This window comes from Trichoderma evansii (genome assembly GCF_050947405.1).
Source record: "Trichoderma evansii strain SZMC 28006 chromosome Unknown GGI43scaffold_19, whole genome shotgun sequence".
NCBI classification, from domain to species: Eukaryota; Fungi; Ascomycota; class Sordariomycetes; order Hypocreales; family Hypocreaceae; genus Trichoderma; species Trichoderma evansii.
In genome coordinates this window covers 453664-469319 of record NW_028145187.1, presented here as the reverse complement: position 1 = coordinate 469319, position 15656 = coordinate 453664, and the positions used below count along the sequence as shown (strand labels likewise).

The 15656-nt window shown below is 47.9% G+C and overlaps 5 protein-coding genes across 5 annotated transcripts; 3 read left to right on the top strand and 2 right to left on the bottom strand.

Moving 5' to 3' along the window:
* Nucleotides 1–19: 19 nt before the first annotated feature.
* On the top strand, nt 20–3844 carry GGI43DRAFT_133286 (DNA helicase RAD5 domain-containing protein). Its single transcript, XM_083199202.1, has 2 exons — nt 20–3693; nt 3754–3844. The coding sequence occupies exons 1-2, from the start codon at nt 242–244 to the stop codon at nt 3830–3832; spliced, it is 3531 nt and encodes a 1176-aa protein (XP_083057898.1). The 5' UTR covers nt 20–241; the 3' UTR covers nt 3833–3844.
* Nucleotides 3845–6932: 3088 nt separating this feature from the next.
* Nucleotides 6933–8566, top strand: GGI43DRAFT_424681 (uncharacterized protein; the record flags this gene model as incomplete). Its single annotated transcript, XM_083208409.1, has 2 exons — nt 6933–7235; nt 7307–8566. The coding sequence occupies 2 exons, from the start codon at nt 6933–6935 to the stop codon at nt 8564–8566; spliced, it is 1563 nt and encodes a 520-aa protein (XP_083057897.1).
* A 507-nt stretch (nt 8567–9073) lies between these two features.
* GGI43DRAFT_412277 (NADP-dependent oxidoreductase domain-containing protein) lies at nt 9074–11195 on the bottom strand. Its single transcript, XM_083206827.1, has 4 exons — nt 10054–11195; nt 9803–9982; nt 9335–9740; nt 9074–9276 (listed from the first exon to the last, which is right to left on the bottom strand). The coding sequence occupies exons 1-4, from the start codon at nt 10516–10518 to the stop codon at nt 9197–9199; spliced, it is 1131 nt and encodes a 376-aa protein (XP_083057896.1). The 5' UTR covers nt 10519–11195; the 3' UTR covers nt 9074–9196.
* Nucleotides 11196–12530: 1335 nt separating this feature from the next.
* On the top strand, nt 12531–13346 carry GGI43DRAFT_429323 (uncharacterized protein; the record flags this gene model as incomplete). The annotated part of the gene is made up of 1 exon (XM_083209096.1): nt 12531–13346. One exon carries the CDS (start codon nt 12531–12533, stop codon nt 13344–13346), a length of 816 nt encoding a protein of 271 aa, XP_083057895.1.
* A 72-nt stretch (nt 13347–13418) lies between these two features.
* Nucleotides 13419–14160, bottom strand: GGI43DRAFT_412274 (uncharacterized protein). The gene has a single exon (XM_083206826.1). The coding sequence runs from the start codon at nt 14015–14017 to the stop codon at nt 13619–13621; it is 399 nt and encodes a 132-aa protein (XP_083057894.1). The 5' UTR covers nt 14018–14160; the 3' UTR covers nt 13419–13618.
* Between the last annotated feature and the right edge of the window lie 1496 nt (nt 14161–15656).

The window sequence follows — 15656 nt, the reverse complement described above, 5'->3', positions numbered from 1 at the left end:
GGCAGCTCTTATGCTGTCAGATATATAAGGGCTGTGATTGGCCAGTCTATTACTCCGTCGGACAAATGGGGCAACTCTTGGGTACGTCAAGATCGACGAGACGCGGTCATGTGACCTCTCTACACGGTTCGCGTTTGTCAGAAGCTCTAGGCGCGTCTCCCAGCGGGTTTAGCGGGAAACGCTGCGAAAAGTCACGGCTCTCGGTTTTGCGTGTGTTCCAGATGAGAGTCCCGGCGCAAAGATGGAGCTGGGATCCTCGCAAGAGCCTCCGGTGAAGAGGCGGAGATTCTTCAAGGACCCGGACGAGGCATCGTCAGATCCAGTGGCTTTTAGCAGCCCCAAGCACGAGTACGGGTCGAGTCAAGAACCAAGCTTGTTCTTCAAGAATGAAGACGACGATGATCGCGAGGAGCAAACTCGAATAGAACAGAATAAAGCGAAACAAGAAGCTTCTGGAGACTGGGAGGAGCAGGAGAGGAAAAGAGGCATCAATACTGAACAAGAAGATCGAAATGCCTTCACTCAGCTTCGTGAAAATGCAGCTGCCTCTAGACAAGCCGCGCGGGAAGAGCCCGCACCTCAGCACGAGTCCTCATCGGTGACCTTTGACCAAGAAACCTTTGAAAGCTTTGTTGGATGTAAAGTTTCTGCCGATATATTGAGTACCATTCAGCGACACTGCGGGAACAATCTGGAACGAGCTGTCAACATGTACTTTGACGACACCTACAAGAAACTCATGAAATCAAAGCCAGCATCCCATGCAGCAACTCCCGCCACACCTGGCTCCAGCAGGACAGCATTGGCCGATGCCCCGACTCAGTCCTCGCCGATTCCCATCCGACGAACCATGTCGACCTCAAGATACATTGGCGCATTCGGTGTCGAGGGATGGGCTACAAGGAGTGGAGCAAACTTGCTGAAGCATGGCGAAATCGTCAAGATTGAACGGCAAAAGATACAACCTCCTCAGCCCCCAAAGACGAAACCCCGACTCGGTGCCCCTCCTACTCCCGTAAAGATGAACACCGCTGCTTCGAGACGAGTCGATGTTGTCGTACGATTTACAACCCAGAGCGGCCAAGAAATCGGACGGCTCGCCAAGGATACTGCGAACTGGGTGTCGACATTGATAGACCAAAAGATTTGTGGGTTTGAAGGGACATGCGTGTATTGTCCCGAGCGTGTGCGAACAAACGATACCATCTTCCTCCAGCTGAGATGCTCTCTACTCAACTCAGCCTTCTTTGACCGAAGCTTTAAGCCAGCGAACGATTCTTCAGCCACATGGTTTGAGCAGCAGATTGAGACGGCGCAAGAGAAGGAACTTCGACTTAGACAAGTTGCTCTAGTTAAGCTCTTTCAGGAAATTAACCTACAACCGGTTGCCGCAAATGCTGCAGCAAAGGGTGGACGAAAGGGGCTTCTTCAGGCTGCTGAGATGGACGAGCAGAAACAAAAAGACTCGAAAAAAGCAATTACAAACAGTAATAAGGAATCTGGAAATTCGTCGCCATCTGAAGAGCCCGAAGAGGGAGAGGAGCTTGAGCAAGATCAGCTTGATGCGCTGTATAAGAAGGCTCAGACATTCGACTTTAACATGCCGGAAGCTGAGCCCGCAAGCACTTTTGCCATGTCACTACGACCATATCAAAAGCAATCTCTACACTGGATGCTGGCCAAGGAGAGAGATGAGCGGAGCCACAGAGAACCCTCAATGCATCCGTTGTGGGAGGAATATTTATGGCCAGTCAAGGATGTCGACGACAAAGATCTCCCCTCTGTAGAGGGCCAATCCAAGTTCTACGTCAACCCTTACTCTGGCGACCTGACGCTGGATTTCCCTGTCCAAGAGCAACACTGTCTCGGTGGTATTCTTGCTGATGAAATGGGTCTAGGAAAGACCATTCAGATGCTCAGTCTGATACATTCGCATCGATCCGAGGCTTCACACCGTGCCAGATTGTCGTCTACAGACGGATTGAACCAGCTTCAGCGACTTGGTAAGAACTCGTCAAACGTATTGGATGCGCCCTGCACTACTCTTGTAGTTGCTCCGATGTCTCTGCTGTCGCAGTGGCACAGCGAAGCCGAGAAGGCCTCCAAAGCAGGTACCATGAAGATTCAGCTCTACTATGGCACTGAGAAGGCGTTGAATCTGCAGTCTTTATGCTGTGGCTCCAACGCACCGGATCTTGTCATTACCAGTTACGGAGTCGTCCTATCAGAGTTTGGCAGCGTTGTCGCAAAGAATGGCGAAAGGTCGTTCCATACCGGCATCTTTTCACTCAAATTCTTCCGAGTGATTCTTGACGAAGCCCATTACATTAAAAACCGAGCTTCTAAAACCGCGAGAGCGTGTTACGAGATTGCGGCCGATCATCGATGGGCGCTGACTGGTACCCCGATTGTCAACAGACTGGAGGACCTCTTTAGTTTGGTGCGCTTCCTGGGAGTTGAGCCGTGGAACAACTTTTCCTTCTGGAAGACATTCATCACGGTACCTTTTGAATCAGGCGACTTCGTACGCGCATTAGATGTTGTGCAGACAGTTCTAGAACCCTTGGTCACGCGAAGAACAAAGGATATGAAAACGCCAGATGGCCAGCCCCTGGTACAGCTTCCCCCGAAACAGATCGATCTGGTGGAAGTAGAATTATCCAAAACGGAGCGAGATATTTACGACCACATCTTTAACAAAGTAAAGAACACATTTGCCAAAAACGTAGAGGCGGGTACTGTACTCAAGGCATTCACGACAATTTTTGCTCAGATTATGCGTCTCCGTCAATCATGCTGTCATCCTGTTCTTGTCCGTAACAAGGATATCGTTGCCGATGAGGAAGAAGCTGGAGCCGCAGCCGATGCAGCTACTGGGTTAGGCGATGATATGGACCTTGAATCGCTGATTACACAGTTTACTGCCATTACGGATGAAGCGACCAACGATAGGCAGGCATATGGAGCACACGCTCTGGATGAGATTCGAAATGAAGCAGAAAAGGAATGCCCTCTGTGCTTTGACGAGCCAATGAATGAGCAGATTGTTACTGGATGCTGGCACTCTGCGTGCAAAAAGTGCTTGATGGACTTTATAAAGCATGAGACGGACCATGGCAAAGTGCCGAGATGCTTCAACTGCCGAGCAACGATCAATCAGCGTGATCTATTCGAAGTCGTGCGGCACGACGAAGGCGACGCGTTTACTTCGAAACCGCGTATCAGCCTGCAACGATTGGGCGTCAATTCATCGTCAGCCAAAGTTGCCGCATTATTAACAGAACTTCGATCGCTACGCCGTGAACGGCCTCACATGAAGTCCATCATCTTTTCACAGTTTACGTCTTTTCTGTCACTCATCGAAGTCGCGCTCAATCGCAACAACATCAAGTTTCTCCGACTTGACGGAAGCATGACGCAAAAGGCCCGAGCAGCGGTGCTGCAGGAGTTCTCAGACAGCAAAGGCTTTGTGGTGATGCTGATGAGCCTGCGGGCGGGCGGCGTGGGACTGAATCTGACGAGCGCGGGGCGCGTCTTTATGATGGACCCCTGGTGGAGCTATGCCGTGGAGTTGCAGGCGATTGATCGGGTGCACAGACTGGGGCAGCAGGATGAGGTGGTGGTGAAGCGGTTTATCGTGAAGGGGAGTGTGGAGGAGAGGATGTTGAGGATTCAGGAGAGGAAGAAGTTTATGTAAGTTGAATGTCTCTTGGAATTTTGTGTGTTTTCATGGACTAATTTGATTGTACGCAGAGCGACGTCCTTGGGCATGATGAACGATGAAGAAAAGAAGCTTCAGAGGATAGAGGATATCAAGGAGCTGCTTAGCTAAACGACAAAAGAAGCAAGCGAATGTCACGACACGGCTGATGAATATGGGGGCGATCTTGGAACGGTTACGACTGGTACTTTGTTTTCATGTGGCTGGCTTTTCTCATTGTCTGGCGTAGGGGTTACTACAAATCTGGCATGGCACGGCATTGCGTTGCATTTGGTTCCTGCATTGAAGAAGAAGGTGTATATATGAATGGCTAGCTGGCGGTGTGACATATAATTTTACTTGTACTGGTAGCGGTACAACATGGAAAGGGTATTAGACGACATGTCAAATTCATCATCAGAGGCGGTTGTGCTACTAGTACGAAGCGATGGCACGTTTGGTCGGGTAGCATTTGATCATTCCATCATACGGGTGGCATATCACAGCTCAATGCGGGTGTCCCCACAGAATTCCCCAGTGAGGCTTTGAGCAATCTAACTTTATCTGCTAGTGTGGTTTCAGGGTTGTCGATGGGAACTTTGCGGGTTCAAATATGGATATACGACATCGTGCCTTTGATGCATCTACTACTAAACAGTAGTAGTATAAATGCTGAAGACTGACGATTGCATCAAAACGCAGAATCACTGGCTGGGCATCAATACAGCCTCGAGCGGGCATTTCCATACACAGTAACAAGCTAGAGCTGCTGACTGAGGCTATTCAGGGGCGCCCTGCAAAAAAGGGGCGGGGCCGTCAAAAGCGCAGGTCAAATTCGGACAGCCGAAATTACCGACCAGGGGGGCCCCAACCTATGATCCATATTAGCTTATACGAAGTGCGATGACCGAGTTCGATGAGGACAAGGGCTTGGTCTGTTCATCAAAGGAATACGAGGCGGATGGTCGGTGTCCCGTACCTTTTTTGCTTGCATGTCCAGCTTGACTAGCTACAGTAGTCTGGTCCCCTCCTTTTTTTACGAGGAGGATTGATTAGAGCTTAGTGGCTTGATGGGCAGTTGGGAATACGACCCAGTAGCTGGGGAATGAAATTTAATAAATATGCTGATCCCCCGGATTTGTACGCGCTTGAGAAGGGAATCTTTCTGTTACTATCTCCAGTCCAGTCACTCTTTAAGCAATCAATTGTGGTTTTCGCCGTTCCTTTACAACACGACGTCTTTTTTGTAATACCTAATTCGCGTTTTACAAACGAAAACACAAAAACCAGTCACTACCGAGATTTCTCGACACATTTCACATAATACCGCAAACATGCAGTTCACCAGCCTCACCGTTATTGTCGCCGCTCTTGCTGGCCTTGCCGCTGCCTCTCCCGCTCCCCTCGTGAACGGAAAGCTGGTCTGCGGAGCTGTCAACGACGTCACCGTGACCTGCCCCTTTGGACAGGTCTGCCTGCTTGCTGATGGCGCTAATGCGAAGTCTGCTACTGGATTCTGCCAGTCTCGTTAAGAGGGTGAGTGTTTTTTCCATGTGTTGTGAAGAAGAAGCAGTGGGCAGTTGGATTTGGGACGCGTTTTGCTAATGGTTGGTGGTTATTAGGTTGACGATGATGGATTAAAGCTGATGTGAAAGGAGGTGGATGTAATGGGTTTTGATGGAGATGAGAACATTGAATTAAAGCGATTATAAGTGCTACGACTATTAAATCTTAATAAGTCTTGCCTACTCAGGCAAGCCCACTGTGAACAAAGTGCCAAAAGTACATATATATCATCGCGTTACTGTGACTATTTCTGCTTATTGTCCATAGTGCCATTGTGAATTACAAAAGTTTGATCTAATCAATGAAAAAAAGAAAAGAAGCTTAAAGTCGTCCCATCCCAGCTAACTAGATCGATCGCCGCGTCTTGAAAGTTCAGAGTTCTGACGCTTCCCGAAGCGGACTTTGCTGCTTTAGGCATGTGCGTTGAGAATGTCAGTAGCATTGCTCGAATATCGTTACCCGATCTGAATACAAGAAGTTTTTGTGTGTGTATGCGTTGAAAAAGTGGATTTTGAGTAAGCTTTTTGTTCAGATATTGTGGATTGGCTGTACAGGCAGCTTTTGTTGCCCCATGTTGGAAATCTAGTTGCATGTAATGTGGACTTGTATCTGGTGATCTTTGGATTATTTCCTATTTGGGTAACTAGCAGAATGTATGTACGACAGCCACTCGCTATATTCGACGAGGGGGAAAATGGTATTTATTTCATACAACCTAGCTACAGGAGTATCTACTTGAATGTTTCTAGTATTGCTATTTAAGTTCTATTATTTGTGTCTTGCCAGATACGGAGCGCTACACTGCTGCTCAAGCGTCTTACAACAGGCGTATAGATGCTCGGCCAGCTGTCTGGGACGAGTACTAACATAGTCAAAGCGACACATCTTCTAGTTGACTCAACCATTTTTATAGCGGGCATAACTTTCAAGATTGAATAAGCAGTCGCTTGGGCCTCATGCAAAGCAGTGACTAACATATGCACCGCTGCAATTAGACAGAGGTAAAGCAGACCCGTTTGATAGTAAGCTTCTTGCTACTACAAGTACTGCAAGATACTAGAAGCAGGGTGCTTTGGGGCTAGCATTCTTTGGTAGCAGAGTGTGCTGCCGGCGTAGGAGACCGAGTCTGAGGATCCAAGGAGTGGCCTTTGCTTCGAGCTGAGGCGAGGTGGCCTACGCAGGCATGCGCAGATACCTGATGTAGCTATCTGCAAGTAGCCTCTACAAAACCCGAACCAACAAACAACACTGAGTCAATTATTCCGCACAGAATTTATTATTGTCAATGCTTTTACTCCGTACCAAAGTTCCGATAATTCATGTGCACAGACAGTTACACAGAAAGGCCCAAGGTTCCGGTCAGCATAAACAGAATATTTACATAACAACTTATTAAAGGTTAGGATTATAAACTTGATGATAGTAAAGCTATTCGATGTATTGTTTTTTTATTGGCTTTAAATTATCCTTCCTGTCGTCACCCGGCTGAAAGCGTTGGTTCTTTTTGTTATTGCGAGCTTATCGCTGCTAATAGCATGGAATGGCCGCCGCACGGACTGAATACATACACAGATTCACAGGCTTTTCTTTTCTCTTTTCCCTCTACTCTTTCATCCTCTTTATTTCCCTAGCACTAGCCCTACAACTTTCCCCGGCGTCCGTTACGATGGGACTCACGCATTTGCCCAAAGAGCTTTTAGATGAGATCCCTCCATATTTGACGGGTAAAGATATTAAAAATTTGAGGCTCGTGTGTAAGTTATTTTCAGACCTATCTTTGCGTCTCCCTAGGGTGTTTATTAGCGCAAATCCGATAGACATTGCAGTATTTCGCTCTATCGCGGATCATGAGGTCTACAAACGTGGTGTAAAAGAAATTATCTGGGACGAAGCCCGGTTCGGCAACTCTCGTTCTGGATGTGGCGGGAATGAATTAGAGTACTGTAAGGTACTTTGTCTATATAGAGAGGTTTGTAAAGAGAATCTGCTTGGAATTATGGAGAGGCGAAGCATGTACGCTGTCCATTTTCATTTGAAAAGGCCATAGACGAGGAAGCAAAGGCTCAGATACCTGTATTTCAATCATGGCTTCTCTATTGCGATTATGCAGACCGGCAAAACGAGGTTTTAGAAGACGGCAGCGATATTAAAGCATTTGAATACGGCCTAGAACGCTTCCTGGCTCTGGAGCGAATCACCTTGACACCGGCAGCCCATGGGACAACATTCAACCCACTGTACGGGACACCGATGCTTCGGTCGTTTCCATATGGCTTCAATTATAATATTCCTCGCGGGTGGCCAGGCACCTACAATCATTTAAAATGCGAACCACGGGAGACTAAGGCTGACGAAGAGCAGTGGCGAGGCTTTCGACAAGTCATTCGCTGCCTCGCAGAAAACAAAGCGCCATCAGTAACGGATCTTGTTATTGACGTCCATCAGCTGCCAACAGGTTTGACCTGCCACTTTTTCGACAATCCCTGCCTAGAATACGACCAGCTCGCAGCTGTTCTCCGCAGACCTGGTTTCCGCCGCTTTGATCTCGCTCTCACCGCTGGCGGACAGCCAAGTGTCGATTGGATGTCGTTTCGGAATAGGCGCATACGACGTGCATTGGCAGAGGCATCGGAAGATTTAGAACACATTCATTTGAGGACGGATTGGGGAGACGAACCGGATTTTAATACCGGGCTGGATAGCACTGGTTTTACTTACCACTTCACCCCCCTTCTTGATATCTTCCCCATAGAGCGGTGGCCAAAGCTCCGACACTTTGGATTATCAAAGTTTCTTGTGCGGCAAGATGATGTCATGTCTCTTCTGGTTGCACTGCCAGCCTCTATTCGGACCGTGGAGCTCAGCTTTTTGTTTTTTTTAAACGATGGGGGTAATTATAAAGCCTTGCTGGACGAGATGCGCGATACTCTGGATTGGCGTACAAGGGATGCCGCCATTCGCCCTAAAGTCAAGATTGGATTGGATACTTCTCCCCAGTCTGAACTGTATGGCCGAGCAATTTGGCTTGAAGGAGAAATAGACTTGTTTTTGTACGAGGAGGGGCCCAGGCTGTTCCCAGAGGAGGATTGTATATATGATGCGATGTGCGTAGAGAGCGGTATGATACGAGACGAATTTCAGCCCGAGATTGACGGTCCATGGGTAGATTGCCCTATTTGGGATCACAAGGACTGGGAAACATATCCACTGGCTTACGCTGAAAAAGGAGGAGATCCCGACGTACAGGCAGCTTTAGATGCCTTGGAGGCCTTGGACGACGATGACCCGCCCTGGGTTTGAGGCTTTGTCTTCTTACTTGCATAATCTTTGCTCTCCAATGGTTTTATAATGTAGATGCGTATGCCATAAGATCCATGTTATGGAGATAGCTCAATTTCAGGTGATTCCAATCGACGTCTATCTATGTAAACGCACATGATAACATTGAGCTTGGTGCTAATTAAGGTCACAGGAGAGGCATGGCAACTTACATGCAGTACGCCAAAACCAAACTGCAAATTTCTCGTGCTACCAAATGCCAATGCAGATGTAGATGCTAGCTTGGAGTCCCGAGCAATCCTTTCAGACCATTCATAAGCAAACTTCATACAGCCATTGTAAAGATGTTCTGTCGGAACATTAAATTCAATTTTGCTCGATGAAAGCTTAGCTACGGGTTGACGGAACGGCTTGGAAAGTGGAGAGATTGATATTATCTCTACATGCGAAAATGAGGTGAGCCCAGTCAGGATTGTGCAACCCCTACCTTAGTGTTAACTACGCGATTCTTGTAATGCCACGATTTGCTTTTTTGATGCAACTCAATGCAAGTCTATTTGTTTTATATAACTTTTTTAATCTATCAGGCTCTTAGGCCATATGTGCAGGGGTATTCATCTCAACGCTACGTACAAAAACTTTTCTTCAAATTTACAGGTTGACAACGACCTTGTTGCCAGCAGCCTGCTCCTCCGGAACGTTGAAGATGTCAATGTTCCATGTGGGGTTGTCTATTGTAGAAAAAAGTTAGCACTGATACTGCAATCTGACGAAAGAAAGAGAACTCACAGTTGAAGGGAATGTTGAAGCGCTTAGGGGACTCGCCCAGCTTGTTCAGCGCAGCGATAGCCTCCTCGTCCAGGTCGACCTCCTGGAAGTTCTCGGCAATGCGAGCCTTGGTGACAGACTTGGGGATGACGGTGTGGCCGCCAATCTGGGACCAGGCGAGGATGACCTGGGCGGGAGTGACAGTCTTGCCCTGCTTCTTGGCGAGGCTGTCGGCGACGGCCTTGACCTCGTCAGAGTTGACGAGCAAGGGAAGGCCGACGGTGTTGTTGCCAAAGGCAGAGTAGGCGGTGATGATGATGCCCTTCTCCTTGCAGTACTCGATCAGGGGGAAGTCGGGAAGACGAGGGTGGCGCTCGACCTGGTTGGCGGCGGGGACAACGCCGGTGGCCTCGATGATAGCCTCGAGCTGTAATTGAGTTATGTTAGTTGTTTGATCTTTAGAATCCAGGAACTTGGGAAGACACGTACGTTCTTGACGGTGAAGTTGGAGACACCGACGGCGCGGGCCTTGGTCTTGGGCAGCTCGGTCATGGCCTTCCAGGTCTGGACGATGGACACATTCCTGTTGAGGATGATCTTGCCCTCAGCGTCCTTGGGGAAGAGACCGTTGCCACCGGCGAAAGCAGCAGGCCAGTGGATAAGGTAGAGCTATAGTGTACAAGTTAGCGGATTTGTGTTTCTTTTTTGTTCTTCTTTTATTTATTAAGTTTCCAACATACGTCGAGGTAGTCGAGGCCAAGCTCCTCAAGGGTCTCGTCCAGAGCGGGGGCAACATCCGCGGGGGCGTGGGAGTTGTTCCACAGCTTGGAGGTGATGAAGATGTCCTCACGCTTCAGGCCGGGGACATCAGCCAGAGCCTTCTTAATGCCCTCGCCGACCTCGCGCTGATTGGCGTAGACCTTGGCAAGATCGAGGTGGCGGTAACCAATCTTGAGAGCCTCGTAGACACCGGCGCCAACCTCACCAGGGGCGGCCTGCCAGGTGCCGTAGCCGATCTGGGGGATCTTGGCGCCGGTGTTGAGGGTGACAGTTCGTCCGGAAGACATATTTGCGGTAGTAATGCTAAACGTTCGGTAGAAGTTGTTGGAGTTTGAAATTGCGCGGTGGCTGAGACGAGTCGAGGAGGATAAGAATGGAGAGATGGAGAGGAGAGATGGTCGACACAGGTGACGCAGGGCAGCCATTATTATATATCTATATCGACACTATCAGTAGCCACAAAAGCAAGCCACGGCGCGTCACTACGGGGGGAGCTTGGATCATATTTTCCCCATCCATGGCCTCCCATCTCCATATCTATGTATCCAACTCTATCCATTGCCTTCTGTGGGGAATGTCGGCGTTTATGCACCCCTTTGGAGAGGAAAATGGGTCGAACGCGGTTCTTTTTTCCTTTTATTCAGCAGCCGTCTCCATCATAAGGACTAGACACCCTGACTCATAGCGGCGATCAGGCTGTAGCTGCACAAGATGATACATTTCATTGTTTTGAATTGTGTGATTTGACCATATTGTTGAGTAATTCGTCTATTTGTTCGCCTCATTCTACTCTATCTGAGGGTCGAACGGTAGGAGGGGAAAAAAGATGAGTTCCCAAAAATGCCCCGCGGCCCAAAGAGGAAATCGGAGACGCCCGAATTTTTTAGGTGATGAGGGGGCACAAATTACGTACATGGTAGAAGCCGGTGCTATAACAAGGCACGCATACGCTACTATGATTGTATGACTAGTAATCGTCGTGGCTTGTGGGGGTCTGGATATTCAATAATTCAACAGTAGGCAAGTATTGCCCGTGTGCTGGGACGGACTTAACTGGACTGTTCAAGTGTTGTTCGAAAGTAGCAATAAAGGGTCATCATCAATTGTCTCTTGCGTAGCACCTTGATGGTAGAGGAAACTATCTGGGCGAATCAGAAGAGTTTTCCATTCTTCAGCCCATGCAAGCAGTGTAAGTGCAAAGTGGTGGATGTATGTACCAATCAATGAATGTATGCAGTAGCCACCACCAATCTCCAAAGGTTCTACCAATCACACAGTATCGCCCTGCATGTCGCCATTCCATGTACGATACGCTGTAGTACATCGTGCAGCCCCCATTCCCCTCTACCCCACGTAGTTACAACGAGGTACCACCGTCTCCAACGCCACTTTCATTGCGGGACGGAGAGACTTGCCTGTGTCTCTTTGGTGGAGAAACGAACCGCTCCAATTGTGAGGTCAAATTTGCCTTGGTCGGCTGATTGATTGTCCGCAGTGCAACAAAGATAGAAACTCTGCTCGGTACAGCATACGGATCATTTACCGCATCCACTAGTACGACCCAGGTATTCTATTCCATGTGGCGATTTGCTCGCCGGATGGCAAAGTCGTATCTCGGATCACGGATAGACGGACAAATATCCGACCATCGACGGCTTTTCTTCTACTAGTCTCGGGGTCAGGTTCCCGCCTTTGCAGCGTTTGACGTTTTTCTTGTGGGACTTGCGAAAGCCCCTCGCTATAGCTGTATGACAAGGGAAATCCATCCCGCAAAGCTTGTTTAACTTTATTGGCAATTGAATTGCTTGCTGACAAACTATCGTTGACTTGGAGAGAAAAAGAATTTTTGAGGCAAGTTAAGCCGCCTTCTAGAAGCCTTCTTGTTGTTTACGAGCACAAGCACGTGTTGTACTCCACATCAAAGTTTTCCTCTCATCACCGCAACACTGTCATTGCTTGTCTACCTCAGGCTTGTCTCTCCCGGAAAAACAAGTTATTGTCCTTTTACAAATTGTTGAATTGTCATGTCACATGTCCAACAGAAATCGTCAGAATGCCTCGCCTCATGGCACGAAGTTGTTGTTTGTTGAATTTCTTCTCTTGAATCACTAAATCATTACCATCAGTAGCAGCCCATTTGCCCCAAAGATTTCACCTAATCGAGCCCTTTTTAAATTCCTTTCTTAACGGCTATAAAAACAGCAAACTGTTTCAATGTAAAAAACGGTGAGGATAGCTGCTTTGGCTTGTCAAACTGAAAGGAGTTCCAGCAATGAACCAGCACTTAGAGCAGCAAAATACCGTAGTCTCTTTCTTCCAGTAGGCGTATAAAGATGGACATAATATCGTCGTAAAATAGCGATCATTAAGATTTCCAATAGCATTAGATTCGATAAAACAATCTCAGCAAGTCTAGACGTTCTTTGCAGGCCTCATCATGGTCTTTCCTTTGTTTACTATGCCCTGCGTCCACAACCACCACCATTCGCCCCCTATTCTTCACTCTCGCGACTCCTATGATGGACAAATATCCTCCTCAGCGGCAGTTGGCCTCACAGTTGGAATTACTCTCATTGTAGTCATAATTGCCGCCATCACTTACCTTTGGTGCTGGCGCCAAAGTCACCGCCACCGGCGATCTCGACGACGACGCTCTGAATCGCGCCATCGCCGCGAGAATCAACAAGAGCATGCAAATGCTGCTGCACGTGGAAACGATGAGAGAGTAGTTGAAGTAGAACAAGTGCCCCAAGGACAAGATGCCGCTGCTCAGAATGAAGAGGGACCGCCGCCACCTACTATACCCCTGACGGTTCATCACCACCAGCATGAGGATAAGCATTTTCACGGGGGCCATTGCCGTGATCACCATGACCATTATGATCTCCAGCATGAGGATAAAACATCCAATCTTCGTAATCATGACGATGACCGAGAGTTTCACGATAACTTCAACTCATATCAGCATCGCCATCATCGTTTCCAACGTGCCCAGCGCATCTTTCGTCCACAGGATCCTATTGCGGAGATTGAAGAGCCTATCCAGCCGCAGGTTCGAATTACCACACGGGCAGACTTGGAGGCTATGCTCAATGAACTAGATATATCTCAGGCGAATGGCCGCGCTAATGTAGCCGCGAATGAGCAGAAAAAAGAGCGGCGTGAGGAAGAGCCAAAAGAGAAGCGGCGGAAACGACACCATCGCCATCACCACCATTGCCATCATCGGCATAGGCGAGTGGTGGTGCATTGAAGAGAACAATGGAAAACGTACAAGGCAGGAAATATTATTGATAAGCTAATGGTTTGATAGCACGCAGATAGATGAGAAGCATAGAGGCAATATTATTCGTTCTGTTATCCGAAATCGTTCGAGTTATATGATGAGCAATCTACTCAATCCATCAACGCTATACGTCAAAGATATATAGCTAACAAAGAGAATTTTAATGCCATTAAGAGGAAACCATGAAATCTCTCATTCGAAAATGTCTCAACGCCGCATCCCAATGAAGTATCAACACATCATGCCTCCCCTCTTTCACCTTCAGCTCTTTCACCTTCAGGTGCACCCTCGGTATGTTCGACCTCTTTCGAGTGCCTCGAATGCCTTGATCCTTTACTACTGCTAGATCGGCGTCTATGTCTTTGCTTCTTTTTGTAGACTTTGATGGAATCTCCGTAGAAGCAGAGGAAAACGCAGACGCCGATGATGAATGCGGCGAGGGTGAAGCCAACGACGAGGCCGATTATAAGATTGGTATTGGTTCCTGAGCTTGAGCGCCGCTGTATTGAAGAAAGCACTTTTTTGGTAATGGCTGAAATAGCGACAAGAGGATGTTTTGCCTCGTTTGTATATTCCTCTGCTGCTTGTACATGGTGCTGAAGCGCTTCGGATTGAGCTGGATATATCGGAATATACATCCGGACTATCTTTTGGGCTGGGATGTAAATTAATAGCCCTCTAACACGAAGGATCAAAGTTATAGTAAAAAAAACTCAAATTGAAGCTTGGATAAAGGTATGCGAATGCAGATTGAGTATTGAATAACACGCTGCATTATATACATGGTCCAATGGACCCATTGCGGCGAGACAAGCACCAAAGATTGGACGACCCTGCACATATAACGTGTTATGAATAACCGAGTTTGGTCAAATGTAGCAGACGTTGCATATGCAACACTTACACGTAAAGTGCCATTGCTGCTCCTGCGAGCTTTCCGGACGAGTGAAAAGACTAGAAAAGACGGGTGTAAGTGCATGCAGGTGCAGGTGGATGTGCCATGAAGAGTAAAAGCAGCGAACAGCCACCTGTCTCCCATACAAGGGACCAATCAATTTTCTAGACTAAAGTGGTTGACAGCATATGATAGGGTAAACTTCAAATGTGGTGATTAATGGACGACACGATGCACGCAAGGAGAAGAAAGACGGGGGCTTGCTGCAGTCTTTCGGCGCATGGCTGCATGTGCCTGATTGGCAGGTTGAGGGGAAATGTCCAATGGAAATAAATTTCCTTGACACATGGACTGCGGTGATGTTTTCATGCGTAGATAAGTGCTCGATAATATCGCAAATATCAATAATAGGCGAGTTTTCCGCAGCAACATCCTACGAGAAGATTACATGTAGAGAAGCCACAAAGAAAAACGAAGCATAGTCAAGCTACTGCATTAATAACACCACGGCCAACGCATCGCAAACATGCCATCGCACACACTTCCATTTCATCAAGGCTAGTACAATAAAAGAAGGATACAAACAACTTGAAAGGGTCGCAGCAGACACTCCAGCTCCCCAAAGCGGCAACAGTGAAGCAGAAGTATTTTCTCATGGGACACACGATCCTGCGGGGGACTCTTAGACGCAGGACAACGCATCAATTTCGGGGGTTTCCCTAGTCCTGATTTGACGTATCAACAAGGGACCTGTTTAGCTTGATGAGATGGCCCTTCTTTTTCAATCTTCTTTCTGTTCTGTTCAAGTGTGGTGTGCTGGATCCAGTTGCATGAATGATCCGGCAGTTATTAGAGAATATGAGCCTTTTTTCCCCATCGTCTTCTTCTTTTCAGATGGTGATTGAGGCGATATGTATGCACATGTACGTACGAGTATGGTCCAGCAGTAATTGGGTACGAATTGGGCCTACTTTTGCTCAATACTACCATCGGCTGAATTGAGACGACGCCTGTGCAATACCGCAAAACGTGTGGGCGCCAGAGTCCAAGCGTGTAATACATAGCACATACATGGGTTCAAGTATCCGCCACGACTCCTTACATACGCTCCGTCAGAGTATTTGGGCGCTTAAAATCACTCGCTCCTCCGTGCACTATTTGAAGAAGAAAACGTACCAAGAGCATCGAGACAAAGACGCAGATGCAAGGCATCAAGATGTCACTCATACAGCACCTGAAGCTATCCAGTACACGCACACGCATATTATGGGGCAGGGGAGCAAATAGTACAGTATTAAGCGCCCTGGCTGAAAAAAGACTGGACCCGGCAGATGGCCCTTCCGGTGGCAGATAAGGTACAAACTAACACGGGGGCGCTGTTA

Bases quoted from the DNA above. Each gene is read 5' to 3' on its own strand.
- GGI43DRAFT_412277 (XM_083206827.1), bottom strand. From the start codon at position 10,518: ATGGCTGCCCTGCGTCACCTGTGTCGACCATCTCTCCTCTCCATCTCT. The intron at 9,983-10,053 runs GTATGTTGGAAA...TGTACACTATAG, and splicing joins TTGGCCTCGACTACCTCGAC to CTCTACCTTATCCACTGGCC. The intron at 9,741-9,802 runs GTACGTGTCTTC...ACTCAATTACAG, and splicing joins CCAACTTCACCGTCAAGAAC to CTCGAGGCTATCATCGAGGC.
- GGI43DRAFT_133286 (XM_083199202.1), top strand. From the start codon at position 242: ATGGAGCTGGGATCCTCGCAAGAGCCTCCGGTGAAGAGGCGGAGATTC. The intron at 3,694-3,753 runs GTAAGTTGAATG...GATTGTACGCAG, and splicing joins CAGGAGAGGAAGAAGTTTAT to AGCGACGTCCTTGGGCATGA.
- GGI43DRAFT_412274 (XM_083206826.1), bottom strand. From the start codon at position 14,017: ATGTATATTCCGATATATCCAGCTCAATCCGAAGCGCTTCAGCACCAT.